General features: G+C 39.5%; 1 protein-coding gene across 2 annotated transcripts in view; it reads left to right on the top strand.

The window, feature by feature from the left end:
• LOC123320314 (unconventional myosin-XVIIIa) overlaps positions 1-26071 on the top strand; it is a 119958-nt gene that overhangs the window by 50755 nt on the left and 43132 nt on the right. For both annotated transcript variants that reach the window (XM_044907610.1, XM_044907611.1), the window contains 2 exons: positions 543-716; positions 778-987. In XM_044907610.1, the coding sequence (XP_044763545.1) occupies positions 543-716; positions 778-987 (384 nt within the window). The remainder of the gene's footprint in view (positions 1-542; positions 717-777; positions 988-26071) is intronic.

Genomic DNA, 26071 nt, shown 5'->3' with positions numbered 1-26071 from the left:
AAATCACTTGTTGACAAGCGCTTAGTGTGAAAATTAAAAGTCGCAATTTTGAAGCTTGGCGTTAAGAAGCCTGATGACGATTTTGGCGAATATCGGAAAAGTGTTTTTTGACTTATTCAATTTTTTCGGAAAAATTGTTCTGGGCAAGCTACAGTTTGCAATATTCAGTCTATCGATGAGAAATTTTGCAAGTTTAGAAAATATTTGTATGAACTCATGATGATCCGTGCTTTTGCGCTTGTATATCCACGAGCTCTAAGCATGTGTATTAAATCTGCCGATTTCCTGATCCACTTCAAAAGTAGATCTACTTTTTTGTGAATGAAACACAAGATTTTGACCACTGGTTAATCTAGACTTCTTTGGAGATATTTGTTGTTTGACCGTTGAAACTGAAGGCATATCAGAACTCAGGTGTTAATGTTGCGTTTTAGTATATAATTAACTTTTTCATGGTAATCTTTCTGATTGTACTCTTCCTACAGCATATTTCGTCCACTATGGGCATGTAAGTAGAGCTCAGAGATTAATTTTTCTTCCAGACAAAATTCACCATCGACGGTTTGATAGAGACTTTGCGACGTACGAAACTTCGATTCGTGCAATGCATGTTGCCATCTCACGATGCAGCTTGCAACGACGTCAGTTCTAACCTCTTGGGAGTGAAGAACGACGGTATCGACGACTTGATCAACTTGCCTCTGCTGAGATCGCAGGTGAGTCTTTGCATCATCAGAACAAACACTAGAATGTTCCGATCATTGTTGTGAATTTCAGATAAGGGGAGCTCAGATCTTGGACTCTGTGAGGCTCAACAAACAAGGCTTCCCCAACTACATGCCTCTAGGAGAATTCAGGAGACGTTTCAAACTGCTGTCCGGCGATATCAAATCGTCAGGACCAGTGCTGGATGAGAGAAAAGCGGTAGAGGACATGTTGCAGACATTGGATCTGGAGCTTACCAGTTATAGGGTTGGACTGAGTGTGGTAAGTGGAATTCTTCATTCAATAATATCGCTTGAGAGACCATGTTGATCGATATTTATATTGAATTATTGTAATGATTTTTAAATTTGATGTTCTTTGTGGAATGTTATAATCACTATCAGATCAACCGTTTAGGTAGATCAGTTGGCTGAATGTTTCGAATTCGATGCAGATTTGGTTTTTGAATGATTCAAAAGACTCAGGCCCGGATCTAGGGGGGGGCAAGCGGGGCGCTTGCCCCGGGCGTCAGCTTAAGGGGGCGCCAAAATCAACCAGAGGTTAAATTTTTTTTTTTAGTTTCTCGGAAAAAATTAATTTCCTAGTGCTAAAATCGAAACTGTAGAATGGAAACATGATAAACCATCACTGTGCCAAAAATCTTCAAAATCAATGAGGGATCAATTAACTGTATATGTATTATTCAGTCATCTCTAGGAATGATCGCCACACTTGGGTGAAATAGGTTAAAAGATACGAGAAGGATATGTCTACAATGTGTCGCAAGCATAGGGCCAGTAATCTCTTTGCCTGGGGAATTACCGACTCATCCCCATTTCATCTGCAACTAAGGGCCAAAATTTCCGATTTTTTATGGACCATAACTTAAAAACTAATCCTTTCAGCAAAATTCTGTTCGTATATTCGTAATCTACGCCCTCGATTTAGTAAATACACCAATATTGGTGGAAATGTCAGAGATCGAAAATTATTCAAATTTTACATACTGTATGAATTTTTTGAAAAATATTTTTGGTCTCCGATCGAAACTAAATTCGTACTGTACACTAATACGAGTGCACGAGTGCGCAGAACAAGAATATGCAAACAGATATTTTTTAAAAATTAAGTTTTCAAGTAATGGTCGATGGAAAATTGGAAATTTTGGACATTCGCGAAAAAATTATATAAAATCTAATCTGTTAGCGGTAGATGAATGAAGTGTGGTTTTTTTCTATTCGCAAAGAACCAATCTATCACAAAAAAACAGCATATGACTAGTACTTTTTTTCTGGCTGCTACACCTCCTCAAAGTTGACCAATTTCTTCGAAATTTTGCACTAAAAGTGATCTAGTTCTCAAAATACTGATCCTACAAAAAATCAAATTGCATAATAGTGATCTACAACCTCGAATTAATAAGTAACCTGGTCGTTATATGTCGCTGAAAAAATTAATTTTCGTTCGGAATAATTTCGTTCGTAAAGCGCGGGTAAAAACGATAGGTGTGCGAGGGTTGCAAACGACATTCTTGTGAAAACAAACTTTTTTATTTTTCGAACGACTTCAACCTGAGTCATTTTTTCTACTAATTCGTGGTCGAAGATTACGAATAAGCAATTAGATTTTTCCTAAGATGAGTACTTTGGGAAAAATATAACTTTTAATGGAACAATGGGAAAAAAATAAGAGGAAAAACTCATTTTAGGAAAAATCTAACTCGGGTTGAAATCGCGATGACGAATATGCAATGATATGTTTCCTAAGAACCTTTGGGGGGGGGGGGGCGCCATCATGAATTTTTGCCCCGGTCAGAAAAAATCGTAGATCCGGGCCTGAAAAGACTGAAAGCGGATTGTGCGATTTGATATAGTTTATTTTGAAGTAAACAAAGTGCACACTATGACCATTGGAGGAAATCAATCAACAAATGTGGTATTCAACGATAAAGTAGGAACACAAAGTACTTTGAAGGATCACAATCATTTTCTGTTTAAATCAATTATTGCCACTATACGTTCTGAAGAAGAACATCCTGCTTTACTCTTCAACAATGAGTTTAGTGAAAGGGAGCAGGAAAAATTCGTCTCCCCAGTAAAATGTACACTCGGATTTGTCTTCGCGTACTATGGGAGGTGAGGTTATAGGATATTGACTTTAACAGACATTCAATCTAAACCTCCTTCCCTCAATTATCTGTAGCTTCAGAAAACTTTGATTCGTAACCTCACAGATCCGATCATTTATTTGATTAAGGTGCAGTAGGACAGAACTGCTGTCTACCGAATCTAATTGAGGTCTGGTCTGGCCTGGGTACCACCTCCTAGGTATACCTACTATGTTTGGAAAAGTTCTAAAACCGGATCTGGTATTGTTTTTCCTTCCAATCAGACTCAATTCCTTTTGCAGTGGTTTTCATTATCACGACTTCCGGCTGTGGGCCAACGAAAGAGGTCTTAAAATCTTTTTTAGCGTCTGTCCTATCGTTGCCAACGATTCCACTGTGCCTCGGCATCCAAACAAGAATTTGGGCGGATTGCCAGGATAGTAAGAACCTCTTTGCATTCCAAAGCTGTTTGTTACTGTGTTTCAGGCTAGCAAGTGCACTTCGGACAATATCGACCGTCACAGCATATATTTTTTACCCTTTAGTTATCTTCTCAAGTTTCACTTTTATCTATCTGTATACATACTGGAAAAGTTAACCAACCGATTTCAGATGCTCTACGAACAATCATCGATATTCTCGGGAGATAACATCGTCATATGTTCTCGACAGTTAAACAGTTCGTACATAGAATGATTCTGGGTAAAATACTTATGTTTAATGTGGGTTACATCGCCTCCAACAAAGCTAAGAATTGACAGCAAATAGATGTATGGACTATCTTGGTTGCAGCAGCTCAGGGCCCAATCAAGTCAACAGCTACGAATTGGGATTTTAGAGAAAAAAAGTTTACTGGGTCTGGAAGATTTGAATTTCACCTCATTAGTTTATGTTCTCGAAGGTGTGTCACTCCTCACAAAGACATTACTACAGAGCGTACTTTGGTTTGCATTCGAACTGAAGTGTTTATAATGGACAGGAAGACAGGAGAGTGGCAAAACTGAGCCTTGTGTCTCATTATCCACAATTTCTGATTGCCATGTGAGCACTGCTTTGCTCCTCATGTAGGTTGAGGCACTACCGTGATGCTTTGTTCCTCATGTAGGTTGAGGCACTTCCGTGACGTTTTCAAATTGATAAATACCTTTTATTCTAGTATTTGTCGCCTCTTTAAGGTTTGTAGAGATAAACGAATATCCTGCTTTCTCGGATTTCCATGTGCATGTGTTGTCTTGAACTCTTTGAGGTTAGTGGCGTCAGAAGGAGCAACCACTAAGTCTCATTTTCTCTAAATGCTTATTGAACAAGTTGCCATTCACAAGACTGGGCTGTTTCCTCTCAAGGGCCTTGAGGTTGTATGATCCCACAATCCCTATAGACAGCACAGAGCCATCGGTGAACCATGTGGGATATTCAGCCTTTTTGGTGCATCATAGAACTCTCTCAGAAATAATCACCCTATGGTTAGGCTCCTGCTCGAGTGTTTTTCAGACAGAGATACTTGCACAGATGTGTGCACATAAGCCAGGAAAGAAACTATCGAAGATGTGACATTGTGATCCATTCTGTTAGTCGAGCCGTCATCGACTCAAAGCTGATATGTAAGTACCGAAGGAAACTTACTGAAATAGGCAAGAAAAACAGGGTCTCCTCAGGCTGGGTTCCTAGTCACTCAAGAATCAAAGGAAACGAAGTCAACTCACTCGCCAGAAAGGGAACACAAACTATTCTTACTGGCCCAGAGCCTTCCAGTGGTATAGGAAAAAGCACCTATAAGAAAGAGGGGAATCTTCCAGGAATTGATCGTTCCAAAAAGTTTTTCCAGAATTTAAAAACCGCCATATCGAAGTAGCGTTTGAATCAGAGTAAGAATCAGTTACGCCTTGGAAAGCATGTGATGAGGATGGGCTTACCAGAAACTGAGGTGTGTAGATTCTGTGAGGAAGACGAGGAAACACCTGTTCACCTGGTTACAGGCAATTGCAAGCCTGTGATAGGAGTGTCTTGGACGAAAAAATTATAGGAGTAATGAGGAGTTATCCTCCTTGATGCCCTCTTGGGTAATTGAGTTCCATAAAACTGTGGAGCTGGAAAGCGAGCTGTGGATAGCGCAGTGAGAACAGCTCTGATGGAGTGCACAATAAGTAGCAGAAAAATGTAACCTCTATATAACCTCTATAGAATACTACACCCATCCATGACTCCCAGATATATCTACCACCTGCAGTGGTACAACTATTCATCAAGAGACCGCTGGATAGTTTAAGGATTCGCTCGCAAGACCACATTCGGTCAGGAGATAAATGGAACTGGAGCACATAGTACTCCGCCGCCAAGTGCCACGGAAATATCAAAAATGGAGCCCAGAAATCAAAGAATTTTTGTTCCATTAATGCGAGGTTGTCATGAATCAGGGCAGGAATTCCCAGAGAGATTGAAATATCTAAACACAAACTGTAGACCGCTTTGGGGATTATTGTCCCTCATCAGTTCAGTGCAGTGATAAACATTTCAACCGGAAGATGGAGGATGGGAATTATAATATGTATACCGAAAATCTTGAGAATACATTTTTCTTCGGTTCTATACGAAAAAACAAGGACTCGGATGATTAATCGAGAAAGAAATCCGTTCCTCATCGTCAATCGTCTACTAACGGATTATTTCACCACGATTCCTGTGTATCGGCCATTAACTCTGAACTATCGTCGAATCTAGAATGTGCACTTAACGTCAACATAATAATATTTAGTTGTGTACCGCGGATTTTTCATGTTTTGAAAACGTATGGTTGGCTTTCACCATAACATCTTGCATCTTATGAATATTTAACGGCTTTGTGAGAAGTCGTTAAAGGCTGGTTTATCATCGGCGAGCATACTCTCTTCTCGAGTTGCATTATGCGGCCGCTAAGGGGGCTCACGCAAAGAGAGATCGCCTAATGAATTTTGCAACCTTCGCGAAAAGATTCAGGTCGAACCTCACTTCTCGAAATTTTTTGATTGAGTAGCATTTGAGGAGAGAAATCGTGAAAATACGGATATACAAAAAAGTGCAAATCAGGGATATACGTTCGAAAAGATTGCTATTTGCTATATTTCGGATTAAACTGGACAATGTATTATAGATTTTTCATGCACATATACCTGGAGTTTTTCTCTGTCAAGGAATGTGTATGGACAAGACGTTCCTTCGAATGTCTTCAAAATAATGCGAATTTCTCTTTTAAAATTAACACATTTCATGACGTACAGTCCATAAAGTAGGAATTCTACTCTCTTCTAATCTTCCCCTACTTGTTTCCTAATATTTTAGCCTTCTGGAATTGGTCTGAGCTTCCACCTCAAACGACAATACCAAATATCATCAGGGAATCAAAATTTGCAAAGTAGGCAGACCTCACTCGCCGAGACAGTACTTCCAGCATATACAGAATTCGATTCAGTTTTTTACTGAGTTCACAAATGTGTTGGTGTCAGTTCAAAAATCAATCAACACAAACTCCAAGAAACTTGTCGAGAGTGCTGTGCTAACTGCCGTGTTATCAAAGTCAACAAAATCTGGAAACTTATCCCTAGATCGGTTAGTTCCAAACAGGGGCACTCCGTCGTATTGACATTCAGGAGGAGCCAATTCTGGCAACATCATTTATTTATTTATCGCTGAATCTCGTTACCGAGAATAAATTTACAAAAAGACTGTCGGTGTGATCGAACCTATAATTTCTTAGGGCTACTTGCAACTGTGTGCCCTCCTGTAACTGAGGAGACCCATCAGTGACCTACAGATCCTTCCACACTCTGGGCATGGATAGTCACCAACCAGATCTGGCCGCCGCTGCATTCTTCTCGAGTCTCCATTTTGGCTGTGGGCCAAAGACAACATCACTCACTCATCAAATAAAAAATAATCTTGGTTTGCTCTATGCTTATCATGATTATTTAGTATTATTTGAACCGGGGTCGTTGTGGCTCGATAAGCCTTGCGGGAACTGCGACCAAGTAGATCTTTTGTTATCTACCCTACTGTTTCATAGGAACCCAAGGAGGTCGTCAATGATGTTGATAAAATCGTCAACATCCTTAGAGAAATTGGCCGTTACCTCGTGAGTATCCCAACCGGTTTCCCCATATGAATGTTTCTTAGGCCAGCCAGCTCTGGACACTTGCATACCATGGGTTCCAGCTGTTTCTGCTTCTGTTTCTGCCTTCAAATCTCATCTGCTGACTCTTCCATATGGTACAAATGATATTAGTACCGACTGCTCATGTCACCTTTAGCATTTTTCTGGGGTAGGTCGGTGAAATCATCACGAATTTCTTTGACTGAGTAAGTCCAGGAGTGTTTCTCCAGAGAGTTAATGTTGTGTGTTGTTCAACTCTCATTGTTGGACCGTTGCCTTATATTGGTCTTCTCCAAGCCCACAGAAAGGCTCAGGTCCAGCAGGTGTTAACCTTGATGCTCTTTTTGCAAATTCATCGGCTTTTTCATTTCCTTCAACACCACAATGCCCCAGTACCCATAGTAGACCGTTGTTGTGCTGTAACCTCTCAGATAACCATGCTGGTTCCTCGAAAATACCCCAAACCTATGGAAGGAATGAAGGATCCTGTTCACCACATTTAACCATCGTTATCTACTCGCTTTCAGAGACAGGAAAATAATAGATTCATTATTTTGACAACTGACAGCTAAACAATCCTGCAATATACTTGATTCAGTATTTGCTGCTACTCCTACATTAGCTCAGAATCTTTCGGAAGAGCTTCTTCAGGACCCATCACATCATCACATGATTGAGAATATTTCTTTAACGGCCAATGAAGGTCGATCTCCGTCAGGAATATTTCGAAATCTCCGTGATATTGACCTCCGCAACGCAACCCATCCGCCAATAATCCGAGATCTGCATGTTATATGTTAAGCCGCCTGGCGAAATGAGCGGATTGCCATAAATTTTGATAGCTTTCTCCGTGTGCCAAGTACCGCCAATCCGATGTTTTCACGTGGTTAGGTAACTGCCGCGTACGCGTCTTTTAATCCTTTGGTTATTACGTTCGGCCATTAATCATTTTTTTCAATGTTTGACCCTTAGACCTCCACGTTTATCGTAATTTAACGGTAGGCTAATTCGATCTGATGAGATTCACGCAATGGATATTATATCAGCCATTAGAGATTCTTCTTTATAGCTACAGGAAGGAATCTGCATATCAAATTTTTTATCCAAATTCTCGTGGATTAGCCCGCAAAAGTATCCTATAGCTTCAATGACCAAGAAACATTTTCAAATAGATGGTTTGGCGCTGGATGGGCTCGCGCCATAAGAGAATGAAGGCGACCTGAGGAAACGTCTTTTAAATCGCGAATCAGGATGAGAGGAACATCTGTAGTTTATCTCAGTCAGTTTCTACTTCTTATACACATAATTGCTGAGGAAAATTTAAAGATTGTTTTAGTTCAGTTAGTGAACGCTTCCATTAGTGCGATCATTATGAAGTAAGGGAAAGAAACACACTAAATATTAAAACTTATTATCTTTGGCGATCGATTTTGGCTAAAGTACCATCAGCAAGACAGCTGAAATACAAAAAACATACATATAGACATTGTTCGAAGGAACAAACAATTTTGATGCCCACTTGGGCATATAAGGAAAATTGGTCGTCCTGTGTCATGTGTGTGGGAGGGTGCTTGAGTTGCAAAAAAAGTCACGTGTACATTCTCGAGCGCGGTGGCTTTTTTCTTGATTTGAAGCTAATGATTCAAACAGTTTCAGCAAGCCGAAACAATAAAAATTGGCCATAAGGGTAAAAAAAATCAGTTTTTTTGAATTATCGCCTATCCTGGGCTTCAAATTGTTTTCGCATTCATTATAAAAGTTGAAGAGCGTAACATTTCTAACAAATTTTGGCCGAAGCAATTTTTCTACGTTTGAACGTTTTCGAGATTTTAATGTCTACGTTTTTGAGATATATGGCGATAAATATACATTAGACTGGGTTTCTACATTGACCTTGGCCTTTCACATGTGTGGCTAAGCTCCTCGCCCTTATCTCCCTCTAGCTCGAAAACGGCCAAGAAGAGTATGAAAAATTGCTTCAGACAAAAGTTGTATAAAATTGTAATGTCTAGGTTTTCTAGATATATGGCGATGAGTATACATTATACTGGGTTTCTACATTGACCTTGGCCTTTCACATGTGTGGCTAAGCTCCTCGCCCTTATCTCACTCTAGCTCGAAAACGGCCTAGGATATGAAAAAAAGTTAGAACTTTCCATTCGCAAAAGATCAATCTATCACAGAAAAAAATCAGCGTATGTCCCTTGCTTTTATTCTGGATGCTACAGCTCTTCAAAGTTGACCAATTTTTTTGAAATTTTCCACAAAAAGTAAAAATAAAGAAATTATAGCACATTTTTAAAATCGACAAAATATCGAAATTTGGATATATCTTCAAGACAAATGAAGACATCGTGAAACTCTTCGATCCCAGGGCTCCTTTCGACGTTTTTCACAATGTAGTACCAAAAAACCAAAAAAAGTTTGACGACCCTCGGAGAACAAAGAATTTGAATTTCGAAGATCAGCTGATTCCCACCAGATTTTTGGAATCGCTATCGGAAGGTGCAGGATCTATCAGACAATCTACATCCACGATACCGTAATATCATTGTATAATAAATCAATACCAGGCTGTTCATTAGAAAATCACATAAGAGGGAAAAAGTCGAGGAACCTCTTCCACTCCTTTCGGATGATATCACACTGTTTATATACAGACTTTCCAACGGAGGAATTCTCGCCGGCACTTTCAGCGGACAAGTGTCCCTGCCTACCAGAAGAAACGGGATACTTTTCCTTTCAACGTCACCTCTCGTAACCGCCTCATTCTCTCTGCCAGCCTCTATCATTAAGCGGTACACAATTAAGAGTCTTCGACAACGAAATCCAATCGCGATTCATTAGCGATCCGAGACGTGTTTCACGGCTGGAGGGGCCCGTAGGGCCCGCGGGCCCTCGGGCGTTTAGACAGGTTCGCGATTAACTAGGTTAGAACGGTGTTCCAGTGGCAAGAGAGGGGACGACACACGGTTGTTGACTCGTTCTCGAGACCGACCGAGAAGACGTGGGTAGAAAGTGGATGGCGTGGGCGAGACGCCCTTTGACACGGTTGCAACGGATCATCTTCCCAGAAAATTATGCGGGTTTTGTAACGAGGACATAACGTGAAACACGTTGGGGGTCTACGGTTTGGATGACGGCTATGGGAACTTCTTCCTGTTTACGGACGCCTCATTTGCCTACTGTCTAACCATGGCCAAGAATTGTCGATGTTGGCCGATCTAGGTTAGTTTGTTCCTCGAGAGGATTCGAGTCGAATAGAGACCACACCTGAAACCATTGTCTAGTGGTTTTACGAGATGTTGGCGAGGAAGAGCTGATTAACAGTTGGTGCCTTCGAAACCGCTATTGGCACATTCCAAGGAGGAGTTAGATCTTCTCTCACATGGAGTCTGGTAATGGGCGAGCTACAACAAAGGCTAACGGAGCTTGGACTCAAATGTGTCGACTATGCGAACGACAATAATAGCCCTGTCTCTATTATTCGAAGAAAGTTTAAGGCCGTAAATCATGAGTGCCGCAAAAGAATCGTGAAAGGTGATGAACGTTGGGGAACCATGGGCCCAACTTATACTGGAGTTGATTCTGTAGACGGCGGTTAATGGGGGGAACAATACATGGTGTCTGTAAACAAATGCGAAAGACTTGATGAAAATAAGCAGGGGTAGTTCTTATAATTTTTTTCGAAATCGACCTCCCTTCCGAGATACAGCCTTTGGAAGGCGATGGCGAGTTGACAGTTTGCATTTTTGTACGGGTTCTAAAAACGCTGAGTCATAAAACTATACATCAAAGATTATAGAGTAGAAAGATACGAAACGACCTCATATCGCTAGTGTTAAAAACCGACTACATTTTGGCCAGTGAAAACACATTTGACAATGAGATGGCGCTGAAAACGTATTGTCAATACAGAAAAACTGTTTAATAACAGTTTTCTGTTTTATAATTGAGGGGCGCGAAATTCGAATTCTATTCCTTCTATTGAATTTCAATATTGACCTTGTTGAGACCAGGAAACAAACATCCTGAGCAACAAAACAAGAGGATGGTTTTGTTTTGTGACCAGGATGTTAGTTTTCATCTGAACATTTTTTGGAATCGATTGGTATCAATGAAATACGCTGTTGGATGTGATAAATTTTTATCTGCAATCTATAAAAAATTTACAAAAATTTGAAATTATGGACAACGAATAGAGCTTTGACTAGGGTACAAGACTACAAGGTTATCTGCTGTGGGTACGTGAAAGGTGTTTTTTCTGTGAAAACGTTTTGAATTAATAAACTGAGTTGAATTTGTACATTTTATATCAGAAATTGATACGAACCAATATTCAATTTAACGTCATAGGATACACATTTCTGTTACTTACATATTATTTACAAAATTTTCAGAACCACAATTGAAAAAACCTTACAGAGGTAGACAAGACCGTCAGTATAATTTCTTCATGCTTTTTTATGATTTCTTCATGGTATAATATCTTTTTGGCACAATATACAAATTGATTGAAGAATGAACAAAACACTCACAAAAGGTTTCATGAAACTTTGACTTTCCAAACGACAATTTGACAGTCACCAGATTCCCAAATCGAAATCCATAAAACTTTTGCATTTCTGAATATATTGAAGGCAATTGAGAATCTTTGAATGGACGTATAAAAGTCATAATTTCCCCTAAATGAGCCCTTCATGTAAGGGATGCTTCCTGCATACAACAATTTACGTGGATGAACAGTTCTCAATCGACTTGCATTAAAATGTTCATTGCACATGGTGTAGTCAGTAGTGTTTGCAGGCCTTTACGCCCTGAAAATGTTATCCACTTCGTAGCACTGAAAATAAAAATCAATGAATGACCGAGTCACATGTTACCAGTTTTAATACTTACATTCCCATTTCCTTAGTAAAATTCGTTTCATTTGATCCACAGTTCTTCACCATACAATAATTTTCGAACGATATTCTGAGGTTTTCGCCAAGAAGTTACACAAATTTCAATAATCAGCAACTAGAACGGGCTTGAAAAACAAAAGGCGATACGAGGTTGTCTAGGATACGAGAATCAAAACATTCAGAACCTGTTTGATCAAAATGGCCATATGACTCTGACATCTCGCAAAATTTCATATGTCCCACGAATTAAAATTTTAACCAGTCGTAGGGCCTTAAAAACATGTTTGAAACACAGATGGCGCTCACATCACTTTAGTCGCTTCGTTTCCTATCTTTCTACTCTATAATCTTTGCTATACATAATATGAAGCACTAAGTAGATGTTACTCAAACAATTTTTTCAGATCTCTTGTTGGTCTCTAAATTCATGTTAATCTGACAGTTTGCTTGGGGCTGGCCATACGGAAGAGTTGAAGATGGTTTTTTTCGAGCGTGTCAGATTTTTAGAAGATATGTCAATGGGAACCAAAGGAAGCTACTTTTCAAGATATTGACAATTCAGACGTGACACAAGGTCACAGTGCTCCTTTGAAAATGCAGAAAAATCGTTACTTGTACATATTCGAGCGTGTCAAATTTCCATACAGATGGATAATCTCGGTGTTGCAGACGTGTTGAGCCATTAGTCTGGCAGTAACCAGGGGGGGTTTTCTTGATCTGACAGTTTGAAGATGATAACAATGCATTTTTTTCAATATCTCCCTTCCTGTACTTTTAATCGTTTGTGGATAATAAAATTTTATAGAACTTTTGTCCGAAGCAATTTTACATAATCTTAACTATTTTCGAGTTAGAAGTCTATAAGGGCGAGGAGCTCAGCCGCACATGCGAAAGGCCAAGGTCAATGTAGAAACCCATCTAATGTACATTCATCGCCACATATTTCCAAAACGTTCAAACGTAGAAAAAATTTACTTCGGACAAAATTTGTAGGAAATGTTGTTCTACAACTTTTCTAATGAATGCGAAAACTATTTGAAGCCCAGGAGAGAAGACACTCTGATTTTTGTGACTTTTATCGCCAATTTTTATTGTTTCGGTCGATGAAACTGTCAGATTATATTTTTTTCTTTATTCTTGAATCATGAGCTTTAAAATGAGACAAGAAGCCACCACGCTCGAGAATGTACAAGTGACGTTTTTTTTGCAATTTTGGCGCCCTCCCATACATTTTCGTCACGCTTAAATTGTCAGGTTGAGAGAATGTATACTATGCAACATGTAATTAACCACATATGTCTTATGGTTGTATTCTGCTTTTTATCTGTATGTTATAAATCTATAGCGTACGATCGATCTGTAAGTGTCCGATTGACAGATTCGTAAATAATGCTATTTCGGAAATGTTCCTGTAACTATCTTCTTTACAGTGTTACTTTTGAACTACTTATCTTAAATAGTTACGGATTCTTGTAAGCTACAGATCACTGTAGAAACATCCAGAATTGCAATTTTCCAGTAAGCTTATGAAAAGTTACAGATTGGCTTACAGATAAAAGCAGAATACCCCCATAAATCTGACACGGTCGAGTAGCTATTCTGACAGGCTGTCCTAGACAATTCCTCTTATATAGATACAGGTCTAATTTTTGGTGGAGGTACGCTACAGGGTCCAAGGTATCTCCCTTTTCATGAAGAAAAAAAAATTCCCCCTGAGATGATGAAGACAATTTATGACAATAGCATCTTCAGGTGGGTAAAATAAGAATCATGTAATTCAGCTTCTAGTTCATCTGAAGTGTTTCCATCCTGGATATTGTCGACTCAGAAATCACTTAGTGTGACTAGATTCAGCAGAGGATGTTGAGTGTAGATTCTGGTGGGGAAGAAGAAGAAACTACTGAGCCATTTTAACCAACTCAAAGGTTATTTGTACAACGAAGTTATGAAGTAATTCAAAATACATTTCTTGAAGTTTCCGAATATGGATGAAGAAGTTCATCAAGATCCGAATGAAAGTTACGCAATCACACTATTTGATCAAACAGCTCATGAATCTGTACTCAAATTTAACTGTACCTTTTATATTACTCCTAAAATCGAAAGGCATTCTTCTGTTCCGCGTTAGATCAACAGACATCGGTTATTTTCCCACGTTTCAACTCCTCGAGACCTATATCGTCCTCTTCAACTACAGGTGCAATCGACATCTCGTAGCTTTCTGTTGACCCAACCAACGCGTTAAGTACAAAACAAACAGGCTCTTCTTCCTTGCCTTCATCTCTCGCGTAGATCCCAAGAGCCTCTTGTCTTCTCTCTCCCCCATTCAGACTGATCGAAAAAGAGTCAAAAGTGAGAGGCTTCGTATTTTTTTGGTCGACGGAAGGAAGAGATGAACTCGCGGGGTTGCCATGAGAAAGGATGGCTCTTATTGTTGGTATGAACTCTGGTCTTCCTATAGTCTAATTGAAAATGATTTGATCGTGTTAAATCATTTTAATTCGGAGCGAAAATACACGCTGGGGCTTGTGTGATTATTCACATTGAATACGTTATGATAAGTAACGTTATACAATATTGCTTTACCCATATAAAACGTTCAAGATGGCGGATCTACACTGCGCAAAAAAATTAACGCACATTATGGAAATCTCAAATTTATTCTACAACTGAAGGTGTTCTCAATGATAATTATTTTTATCAGAATTATGCATGTATATGTTATCCACTTTCAACGGTTGCATTCAATACAGATGTTTTTTCCCAGCAGGAATAAAGAAAGATGATATTATTAGATTTTGAATGTATTGGCTCCATTCTAAAATGAGTTGTTCTCGATCACTTCTAGTGATCAATAGTTTTTCTTTCGTTTGGTTCGCTGTGCAACGCGAAACACGCAACTTGACCCAAGAGGAATGTGCCTAAGTGGTAGTTTTGCGAGAAGAAGGGTGGACATACAGAAGAGTTTCCCATACAAGTGTGTCCAGAATGTTGCAGCAATTCAGGGAGACAGGTATGAATGTCCGAAGACCAGGACAGGATAGACCACGGGTAACGACTGCCATTCAAGAACGTTACTTGAGAGTTTCTTCGTTGAGACAACGGTTTGCAACCGCTCGCCTCCTTCAAATTCAGCTTGAGCAAACTCATGAGGTGCAAATTAGCACTCAGACAATAAGAAATCGCCTCAGAGAATATGATTTAAGGCCTCGTGTCGCGGCAAGAGGCCCAGCTCTTACCCCAGCCCATCGAAGGGCGCGTTTGGATTTTGCGAGAGAGCATATCCATTGGGAAGAGGCCGATTGGGAAAGAGTTCTCTTCACAGATGAGTCTAGATTCTGCCTCTACCATTATGCTCAGTGCAATTTCCTGAATACTACTGGTTTCGGGGGAGGATCGATTATGGTATGGGGTGGAATATCTTTGACTGCTCGCACAGACCTAGTGGTCGTTGATAATGGAGCTGTGAATGCTGATAAGTATATAAGGAACATTCTTGAAGAGCATGTAGTGCCATTTGCCCCATACATTGGTGAAAAATTCATTTTTATGGACGATAATGCCAGACCGCATCGTGCGCGCATCGTTCAGGAGTACCTTGAAGAGGTTGAAGTCTCTTGAATGGAATGGCCAGCAAGAAGTCCAGATCTGAATCCGATTGAGCAGGTTTGGGACAACCTCAATAGAAGGCTGAGAAGTTCAGAAAATCATCCAGCTACTCTTAATGACTTAGGAATCCAACTCGGAGAAATCTGGGAAGGATTAGATCAGAACATTTTAAGATTACTCATTTTGAGTATGAACCATCGTTGCCGAGCTGTAATTAACGCAAGGGGTGGAAATACCAAGTATTAAATCACTTATCAGCATTTCAGTATTTTGAAAATTGTTCATTTCTCTTCTTTCACATAAGATTCGGTGAAATCCTGAATTTTTCTTCCATTTAATGTGTCTTATTTCGTTCAAAACCTTCCTGAGAAAACATAAAAAATAAGTTATAAAGTCAACGTAGAGTTAACTTTCATTAAAATTGAGATTTTCAGAATGTGCGTTAATTTTTTGCGCAGTGTTATATCCCCCAAAACTCAAATACGATTTCCTAAAATTTCTAGTACGGGACTGACTTTTTCAACTTACTTCAGTTAATGATGCAGCATCTTTCCGCTGAGATCCTCTTAAAGAATACTTGAGTATATGGAAATAAACTGCTCGTCAATAGTTGAGAATGTTGAATTAGTTTGGGTTTTCTCTACTGAAAAGCGAAATTTCCTTTGTATGTTTGTAGGGGGAGTCCGAGAGACTTGCTCAGGTAGAAGACTCGAACCACCTCAACTATTTCAATTCAAATTTCGTGCTACCGGTATTGTAAATAGCTTTGCAGACTACTCGATATACATGTTTTCAGCCTTCTGTTCTTTTCGAAACCAACGATTAGTGGTTTTCCTCATAAGTTCTCTCGATTTGTGCCTCTCATAATTTATCAATTTTATCTTCTATGTTTCTGATGGACGATCTTATCGTGCTTAGTTGTGAGCAGTCTTTCTCTGTAAATGTTGTATTCATTGATAGCCGGTTAGTTGAATCCCTGACTACTTAGCCTTTAATCAATGAGTATCAATCCTCAATGCCTCAACACAGAATTATCTGTGGAGGTCTGTTGTCTTTGAGATCAAAATATGAACCAGGCTGTGATGCATGCCATTGCCATGCAAATTTATGAATGCTCTTGTAGGTAACTCTCGGCCGAATGACCTGGCAACTCAGCGATATCAAGAACGGGTTCTCGATCTTCTGCACGGAGAATACGGACGTGTTTTATTCATCATTCTCTTCGGACCTGCCCGAAGTGTGAAAAAAAAACCACCTGTTGTTGTTGATGTTGTTTCTGCTGCAACTATTAAGCTCTGCGCCCGATGCTGACGGTTGGGGGGACTACCGACGCGGTAAAAAGTTCGAAATCGTGCCCCGAAGGCAGATTTCACTACTAGTTTCGATGATTGCCACGTTGGGATGCCGGTTATGAAATTAAGCGAAAATCGGCGAGGATTTGGCTGGCCTTCTGGCGGGATTGGAGACCATTGTTTGTGTTTTGAGTTGAACTTGGCCGTTCTAGGTTAAAAAAACTCGTTAGTTCCTTAGAATTCCCATTGAGAACAAAGATTGTATGAATTTTATATAGAGGTTCACTGTTACCAATATCCTCCAACTTTTTCTTCACAATTAACAAAAAAATCGTAGGGTACCTGGAGGACTAATTTCTTGTTATTTGTTCTTCGAAATATGGTGCCTTCATGGAGCTTTAGAATTGGGAATTATCGAAGAAATGGGTTTAAACAACTACAGAACTAATTAGGGCAAGTTCAACTCCAGGCCTGAACCATGTTGTTGGCAGAAAAATGAGATACATAGCGCGCAGGGTGATTGACGTAGATACTCCACTTGAAGTTTTTGGAGAACAAGAGACAACATTCAGGGGTACTGTAGACTGAGTAATTCTTCTACTGCCTTTTCTTCTTCTATTTCCATAAAAGAACAGCTTCCTATTGAATGGTAATCAGCATACTACATTTCCGTTTTTTTCAGTTCTGTTCCTTTGAAAGGTCCCCTAGGGTTTCCTCTGAAGCCTGAGTGTCCAGTAACCTCAATTATTTGCAGTCTGTGATGATCATTTTTCAATTCAGAATCTGTATAGAAATTTCAATAAAGAACCTTGGTAAACCTTAGAAGTTGCTATTTTTTTATTGTAACATCTTGGTAGCAGCATCATGTCTACTCTTGTACTGCATGCCTGCGATCTTATGGCATCCCTTGGTAATGTGTTGGACGGTTTCATGTGTCGCACAGCAATCGTACGACACTGAGGCATCCTTGACGATATATTTCATGTGTTCTCTGTTGGAATCTCGTGGTCCTGGATGACAATGATGAAGCTTTCCGGATGGCAATCAGTAGTTTGACATAGATGTGTCGACCAAATCATAGTTGACTTCGTTCTGGTGTCTTAAGTGCAAAGGTTTGCCAATCAGTATCTGCATATTGCAGAGTGTCCAACGGTTTTAAAGTTGTCCTGCTGCAGCTTCTACGGAGTAGAACTATCAGAATCACAAACTACTCGATGAAGTTCTGATGAAGCAGCATAACCTCACAATATTTTGACAAACAGTTGGCAGCCATTGAATACTAGCTTGTACCACCTCGAAACACTGATACTTATATGGTTTCAATTGAGTCCTAATCATACTTTTTTATATATGAAATGTCTTCGAGTTAGAAAAAACAAGTACCTAATAACCAAATACTTAAAAAAACAACAGGTCAAATTTGGAGAAACTTCAAATACTCATGATTTTCTCAAAACTAAAATAAAATGTACTTGTCTTCCTCATATGGTCTACGCCAACTCATAACGCAGGTTGAACTGTTGTCTGCAATCTTCAAAATATCCGGAGAAAATACTCCGGAGTGTTTCCTTTGAGCTCAAGAACCTGCTGTTAAATATTTGTACGAGTCAAAGACTCACCCTGAATGTTGTGACTCTGAGTGAACACTGAAGTCCTTTTCTGAGTAAAAAATAGGGGAAAGCATGAAATCTCTGAGTTAGCCGGACTCCAAAACGTCTCGTAAGATTTTGATATGCGGCAAAAAAGGAGGGAGACGCATTGGCAGTTTTTGTTGGTCCAGAAACAGCGCTGCCAATCTATTTTACATCTGTCAGTATGGTAAAAGGCTCCTTTCTGTCGACTCGTGGTGTTTGTCTCAGGATGTGAGTCTCACCAACTGCATGCAGATGAACAATGGGCCGCACAGCCTTAGTACGGTCCAGAGAAGGCACCCTCACGTATAAGAAGAGGAAGAAGCCATCCCAGATACTGTATTTCATTAAAAATGGAGAGCAAGCTGTATTGGCGGTTAGGGGAGAGTTCCTTTGAATTGGACAGCCCATGAATCGGACGCTACAGTTTTCTACTACACCCGTTAGTAATTTAGCATCATTGAAATAATATTTTACACCAAAAATAATTAAATTGTCCGTTTCAAGGGAACTCTCCCCTACAGCTTCTCGAAATCAATGTGAGAATGAGATCTAACAGAGATTTGCCCTATTGAAGCGATCACATTTAATCCTGCTCCTTTATTTAGTGCTCGTCAAGTAGAAAAACGCAGTTTTTTCGTCAAGTTTTCCCTTCTACTTGACGCTCCCGATACCAACCTGAAAACCGATCACCGGAAAGGAAGCGTTTACGCCATTTGCCCCTTACAAGGCAGTGACTACCGCTCATTTTCACGACCCGTCGCGTACGACCTGAAATATGGTCACGATTGCGCATTTTTTCTAGTTATTCAGGGCTAAAACTGCAAGACCCATCAACAATGACCGACATACGATCACGTACGGTCCCGATCGAGCGCGTACTTTTATTATAATCGGCTATAAATATCGATTGTTATCGAGCTCGACGATGCAGCTAACGCCTCGCTTAAAAGAGCCGACCACAAATTAGCCAGTTAGCAGGAAAGAGGGGCAACTGTGGGAAATCACCCTGTGTAAGACCACCAACCTTTGCCTTTCAACCCAGTATTATATCCCCTTCAAAATTGTGACAAAGATGTACAGCATGTTTTCGAGAAGAAGTCTCAATCTAATTGGAGGGCAGATTTCATTGATATTCCTTTCAGTTCTTCCCACCAAAAATCCAATTTGTGTAAGAGTTCATTGTTCTTTCAGATCGTCTCGAGACCGCAAACTATGTGTAAATATCCCCAATTAACAGTCTTCAAACAGAACAATAACAGAAACGTCTGTCAAGCCTAAAAATCAGCCAGATTTACGACGTTCAATCCCTGAGAATTTCCCTCTCGACACCTCGGCCGCAACGTCTCAATCCATCTTCTTCTTGTCGGCGTTTGTTCGGCGTGGAACATGGTTAGGACTGGTTCTATATTCCCATTTGGCGTTTAGACAACACAATCGAACGTTTAGATTCTTATAAGGCGCTATAATTCTTCTCACAATGCCGTTCCCTGCCATCTTAACCGTTTTTTTTTCTGCGGGGACTCGGTATTCTCCAGTGTACCATTCGGAGCAGAAGAGACTATCTTTGGTCGTTTGTTATTCGCGATACGTTGGTATTGATAGGGGCTAATGGTGGTCAGTGCGTACTAAACGGCGCGCTCTAGATGGTTCGATAGGTTCTCAGAAGTTTCTTCAGGTTACTCTCGAGAACCGCTTCGAGTACAGTTTTTCAAATGGTTGGAAACTGAAATCTGAGGTTATTATTCGCTCTCTTGGAGATGGATTTCTTATTCAACAAACCAATGTGTAGTTCAGAGTTATCACCCTCATCAGGGCCACTCATCCCTGATCTGGGATTATTGTGTTGATTGTCTCACGTAGGCTCAAATTTAATTTGATCTATTCATTCTTAGAAGAATCATAGCTCAAAGTAGCATTGACTACAAACACAGATACGTGGAAAAAAATTGCGTATTTCATTTAACACTACTACGTTTCATCCTACCTTCATAATAACGCTACCTCTCACGTTTATTCAAGGTTTCTTACACGTCAAACAATCTTTCTGTGACACAAATTCTACGAAAATAAAACGTTACAAAGTCCTTTCGTTATAACGTTGTGGAGGTACGAATTCTAAACGTTGACGTTGACTCTGAAATTACACTACAATTATATGTTGAATTTGAGAATTTAGGTAAAGTTGTCATTATCGGTTGAATCTACGATGTCATTGGTTTATTTGAACCGATATTGCTACCAATTTCAAATGTTAAAACTATGGTTTTTGTTCAAATAGAAACATTACGTTAGATAAATATTGGTAATTTCAGTCCCTACACAGGTTGTTTTCACATGAGTTAGGTGTAGTATACGCCCCAAATAATTGGGACTCATCGAAAGAACTCCAATGAAAAGAGAGACGGTAAGAGTATTAATTGTGACAAAAAGTTTATTTTAAGAGTTTTCGTAGTAGTAAGTATTCGGTCTTATGTTACTCACATTCGGTAGAGGAATAAACGGTGCTTGAAGAAACCTATTTCGGGTTTGCGCAATAATAATCAAGCTTGACACTCACCAACTCATCATCAACGTTAAAACAACGTTTAATAAACGTTGAGGACGATAAAGACACGTTTCATATTGGTTGATCAAGTAACGGGTTGTTAAATAGTTTAGTGTTCAACATTGATGTAATGTTTCTTACTTCTTATTGAATTTAGGTTGTGCAGTGACGATCAGGAACTGTTTCGTATTGGTGGTTGAAGTAACGGATGGTTGAATTGTTTGGTATTCAACGTTGGTGTAACTTTTCTTACTTGTTATTGAATGTACGTTGAGCAAGCACGATGAGAAAACGTTTTTACTGATGGTTAAATGACATGTTGAATTTTTTCTTATTCAACCTTGATGTGATGTTTTAACTTCTTGTTAAAGAGAAATTGGGAAAACACTATGAGGATAAGTTTCCTATTGTTGGTTTAAGTAATGAATTGAATCATATACCTTGATTTAAGTTTAAATCGCGTAAAGTTGAGTTTGGATTCCGAAATACTTGTTAAAGATTTTAACGAGTAACCTTCATTTACGAGTAAACCAAGTATAAACGTTTAATAGATCCAACAAATACACATGTTGTTCGTGTTAGATGTAGGTATACGAGGATGTATAGATCCTATATCGATTAAAGTAAGGCCTTCGACTCGGTGAATCGGAGAGCGCTATGGAAAATCATGGGACGCTTTGGAGTACCCGAAAAATTCTTAGCAGTGTGTAAAAGCCTCCATTCACAACAATACCACTGGAATACAGCATAATGACCGTACAACCGACTATTTCTCATCCAACTCTGGAATAAAGCAAGGCTGCGTGTTAGCGCCTTCACTGTTCGCCATAGCTGTCTCGATAATTGCTGTCATTAGTATGCCTGTAAGAGGTGTTGGAATAAGATTCAGATTTGATGGAGGCCTGAAGCGCCTCAAAGCAAAAACCCGTACAAAGTTTATCACAGAACTTCAATATGCAGACGACTGCACACTTATCGCTAGCAGCCCAGAGGATCTACAGAAGATAATTTTGGACATCTATAAACATACATACGAAGCTTTAGGCCTTAGACTCAATATCGACAAACCAAACTCCTGGTAAGTCCACCAGAAAGCCTTCAAACAGATATCAGCCCGCAGGATGAAACTGTAGAGTTTCATCCTGATCAATCATTTCAAATACTTGGGAAGCTTAACAAATACTAAGGCTAACCTGGACAGGAAAATAAACAACCGTATCAATTCGGCATCACGGGCATTATGGAAGCTGAAGGACAGAGTGTTTCAAAATCACGACCTCAATCTGAAGACCAAGCTGTTTAAAAAGCAGTGATCCTCCCAACGCTTCTTCACGGAAGCGAAAGCTGGACGCCCTACAGGCGATATATTAAACAGCTTGAACAAACGCAACAACGTCATCTAAGACAGATAATGCACATCAGATGGTTCCACAAAGTTTCAAATGCGGAAGTCTTGCATCGCGCGAGTTGTACCTATAACAATTGAGACTCAAGTAACGAGGGCCCGACTCAGTTGAAGCGGCCACATTTTGAGGACAAAACTCCCCAAAATAGCTCTGTATGGCGAATCCACAAAGGGAGCTCGGAAACTAGGAGTCCAGTATAAGGATATACTGCATCAATCCCTGAAATCAGTTAATGCCATTCATAACTGGGAACAACTAGCGTTAGACAGATCACAATGGAGGTCTTTGGACCACAGTTATCATGGAGACTCGCGAAGAATACAGCGGCGGCCAGATCTGTTTGGTGACTATCCATACCCAGATTGTGGAAGGATCTGTAGGTCACGTTTGGGTCTCTTCAGTCACAGGAGGGCACACAGTCACAAGTAGCTGTAAGAAATTAAATATATTATTATATGAATTTGATAGTGCTGATTTATTCTCGGTAACGGGATAGAGCAATGAATGAATGAGGTATACGAGTATAATTTTCCTTCGCCTATGGAATGGTTTTAATCCTGTTTTCGTTCTCCCTCATTTCAAAATTGAAAGATATCAATCGAATAAATATTGTTGATTTATCATCGATGCACGAATGGAACCTCTTGACTTACACAAGTAGTTTCTTTACTTACGTCCATTTGCAGGAAAGTCCATTAAAATTTAATACTTCATTAAAATCTCAATCCTCCATTTTCCCCTTCAAAAATGACAGTTCTAAATTTTGATGGGACATCAAATCTTAATGGACTTTCTTGCAACTGGGCCTTAAACTGATGTATCACAAAAAAATAAGGCGTAGAAAGTTTGACAGAAACATTCAACAACAAAAAATAACAATTTTCTTAATTGTGTAGACAGAAAATACAATTTAGACATGCTGTCTAATAATGATGGCTCATTATTTCGGAAATGTGAAATATTTCTGATGAAACCGCCGCTTTTCTGACCGAATATCACAGGTTACGTCCCTAAGCAACCTCCTTATCCTTCGATCACAACTTTCTCGTCTCTTTTTCGCTTATCCGAACGTTCCCGTTTCACGATGGCCGGCGATACACCCAAACTCGCTTCCGGCAGTTCGGCTCCGCTTGGACCCGCGGGCACGATCTTTCGCTCCACCGGTACCACCTGTCGATGATCGTAGTGCCGGGGTACCTTCGCGGTTCGCGGTCCTCAAGATCAAGTGCACGCTTCCAGTCAGTATATTCTTCTTCGGCGTGACGGACGGCGCGTGTCGAAACAACCCGTGGTGAATGAGTTTGGCGGTCAGCGATTATAATCCGAGTTTCTGTGTCACGTGTGGAGGTTTCCAGAGGGTCCGGTGGAGTTGCAGGCAGGTTTGGGGTGTTTTTCGGCTGATACGAGGTTTGCGCTTGTCGGTGGAGAGGTTTTTGGGGGCGGGAATGAAAATTTGACAGTTTCGTAGCGTTTGACTGATATGAATACGATTTATTAGGGTGGAAAGTTTGATTTTCGAATAAAATTTTAGCTGTTTGGGAAATAGGAACACTTCGTTTGAATTATTAGAAAATTAAAAAAAAATTGTGTAATTCATAACTTGGGATTCGTTTTGGAAAATTCTCCGTATTTTTTCCATTCATTCAAATAATTAGGTCCTTCAGGAGAATTATATTTCAAATTCCCACATAAAAAATGACAAAAATTCTCTGACTTCTAACATTTCGAATGAAATGGAAACAACAACAGAAATTAGGAACCAGAAAAGAAGTTTTTGGTTCAAATATGTACGTATATCACACACGATTGATGCCTTATTCTTTTTAGTTGTTTTATTGTGCTCTTGGAGGCTTTATAAATCCCCTGAGTGAATGTTTCGGGGTGGTTTTTGATTTATTACTTCAAATTAAGATCCTTCAGAATGGGGTACAAGAAAATTTTCAGAGTTCAAGTTGTGAGGCTTTCATTCAGGCTACCTGGAATTTGGTACAAGAATCTATTGCCATCTGAAAACGATTCTTCGAGCACCTCGCTCATATTAACTCATTTTGAAAAAGATTTGAAACAAGTTTCTGTTTTGGCCACCCTCTCGTAAATCGAGGTAACTTTGAAATTACATTGCACCAAAAGGCTTTTAATTCATCGTTTGTGAGCTCTAATGGTAGTGTCCCCTAACTTTTTTACATTTGAAAATATGATTCGAATTGATCAACAGTTTTCAAGAAATTAAATTGTTGGATCGATCAATGAAATCACCTAAATAACCTCTTGTACCTACTGCAGATGTTTCACTGAATTCTTCAAAATGCAACTCAATATTGAAAACCATGCAACATGTCGTTGGGAAATACGTTTCATCCTAATCTCATAGCAACGTTACCACCTCAGACATGAATTCTAGACTCTACAACAGTGTTTTTTAGTGGTATGCATCTGAATTTATCCTTATTAGTGTTTTTTAGTTTTGTCAGCTAAGGTTGGTAACCTTCCTATTCATCCTTAGTTTTGTCATCTATGGAGATGAATCATCAATCATAGTTTTCATTCATACTTGTTCGACTCATACCACTCATACCAAGCCAGGACTCAAACCGATCAAATCGAGCCAGCTACAGTGCTACACAATGTTTCTTGAATTGGAATCGGCGGGTGTTTCTATTTTTATTACTTCCCTGCAGATCAATTAGATGATGTATTCTTCAGAAAAATAATTCGGGAACTTTCTTCATCTATTAGGAATCCATTTATGACGTCAGTGGTGTTCAAACACGAAATCCAACGTTTATGTTACGTTTCTTAGGTCCTGGTGATTAAACGTTGAAGGGACACGATAAGAACACGTTTCATATTGGTGGCTAAGGTTACTGCTATAGAATAGTTGCACCTTCAACGTTGATGTAATGTTTCTTACTCCTTATTGAATATACATAGGTACGTGGTGGAAACACAATAAGGACACTTCCTTATTGGTGGTTAGATTAACACGTTTTTCATTAGTTCCATATTCAAAGATGCTGTAAAGCCTGTTTGGAGAATTCTCTACAAAATTTTGGCAAGAAAATGGCAGAGATTATGCAACTAAACAGTGAATCCTACCCAAAGTACGTTTGCAACTGCAGATCACTACCTATGAATTCACGAGTAAATTCTGTACAGATTTATAGGCTGTTGCAAACGGGCTTGTAAATAACATAACAGAAGTGAGAATCTCCCTAGTGAAAATAAGTTGTAAAAGCACTATGAAGGGACGTTTCTTATTGGTAGCTATATTATATTTTTTTTGTGTAGCAGGGGGAAAATCTGCAAGTCAGACGAACCACCCTCTCATGAGGGGGAGCAAGTGTGGGGTTTCTCACTCTCCTGAGCTCGAGACCCACTAAAAACCCTTAACTGCTTCTTGAATTTTGGTTCCGGGCATTTGCCTATAAACCGTTTATCTCTTAGTCGGTTTTCTTCTCGCACACTATCGTGCTGGGATTTATGTGTTTATTCTCTATTGGATTAACACTTTATTGAATTTTTCAAGGAGTTTCTGTTGTTATTTTAATCTCTTTTTAATTGATCTCTTGGTCTCCTTCGGTAAATTCGCCTTTTGTCTTCCTCTGGGTCGTAGTCCACTAGTCTCCTGAGTTCTCGATTCGGATGGTTTTTCGCTGTTTCGAATAATTTCTTTGCTTTTCTGTTCATGAATTCCGTTATGGTTTCCCATTTCAGGTCCTTATAAATCTGTCTATTCCTGACAAACC

This window comes from Coccinella septempunctata, chromosome 9 (assembly GCF_907165205.1).
Source record: "Coccinella septempunctata chromosome 9, icCocSept1.1, whole genome shotgun sequence".
Taxonomy (NCBI): Eukaryota; Metazoa; Arthropoda; class Insecta; order Coleoptera; family Coccinellidae; genus Coccinella; species Coccinella septempunctata.
This window is presented reverse-complemented; position numbering and strand designations above follow the sequence as displayed.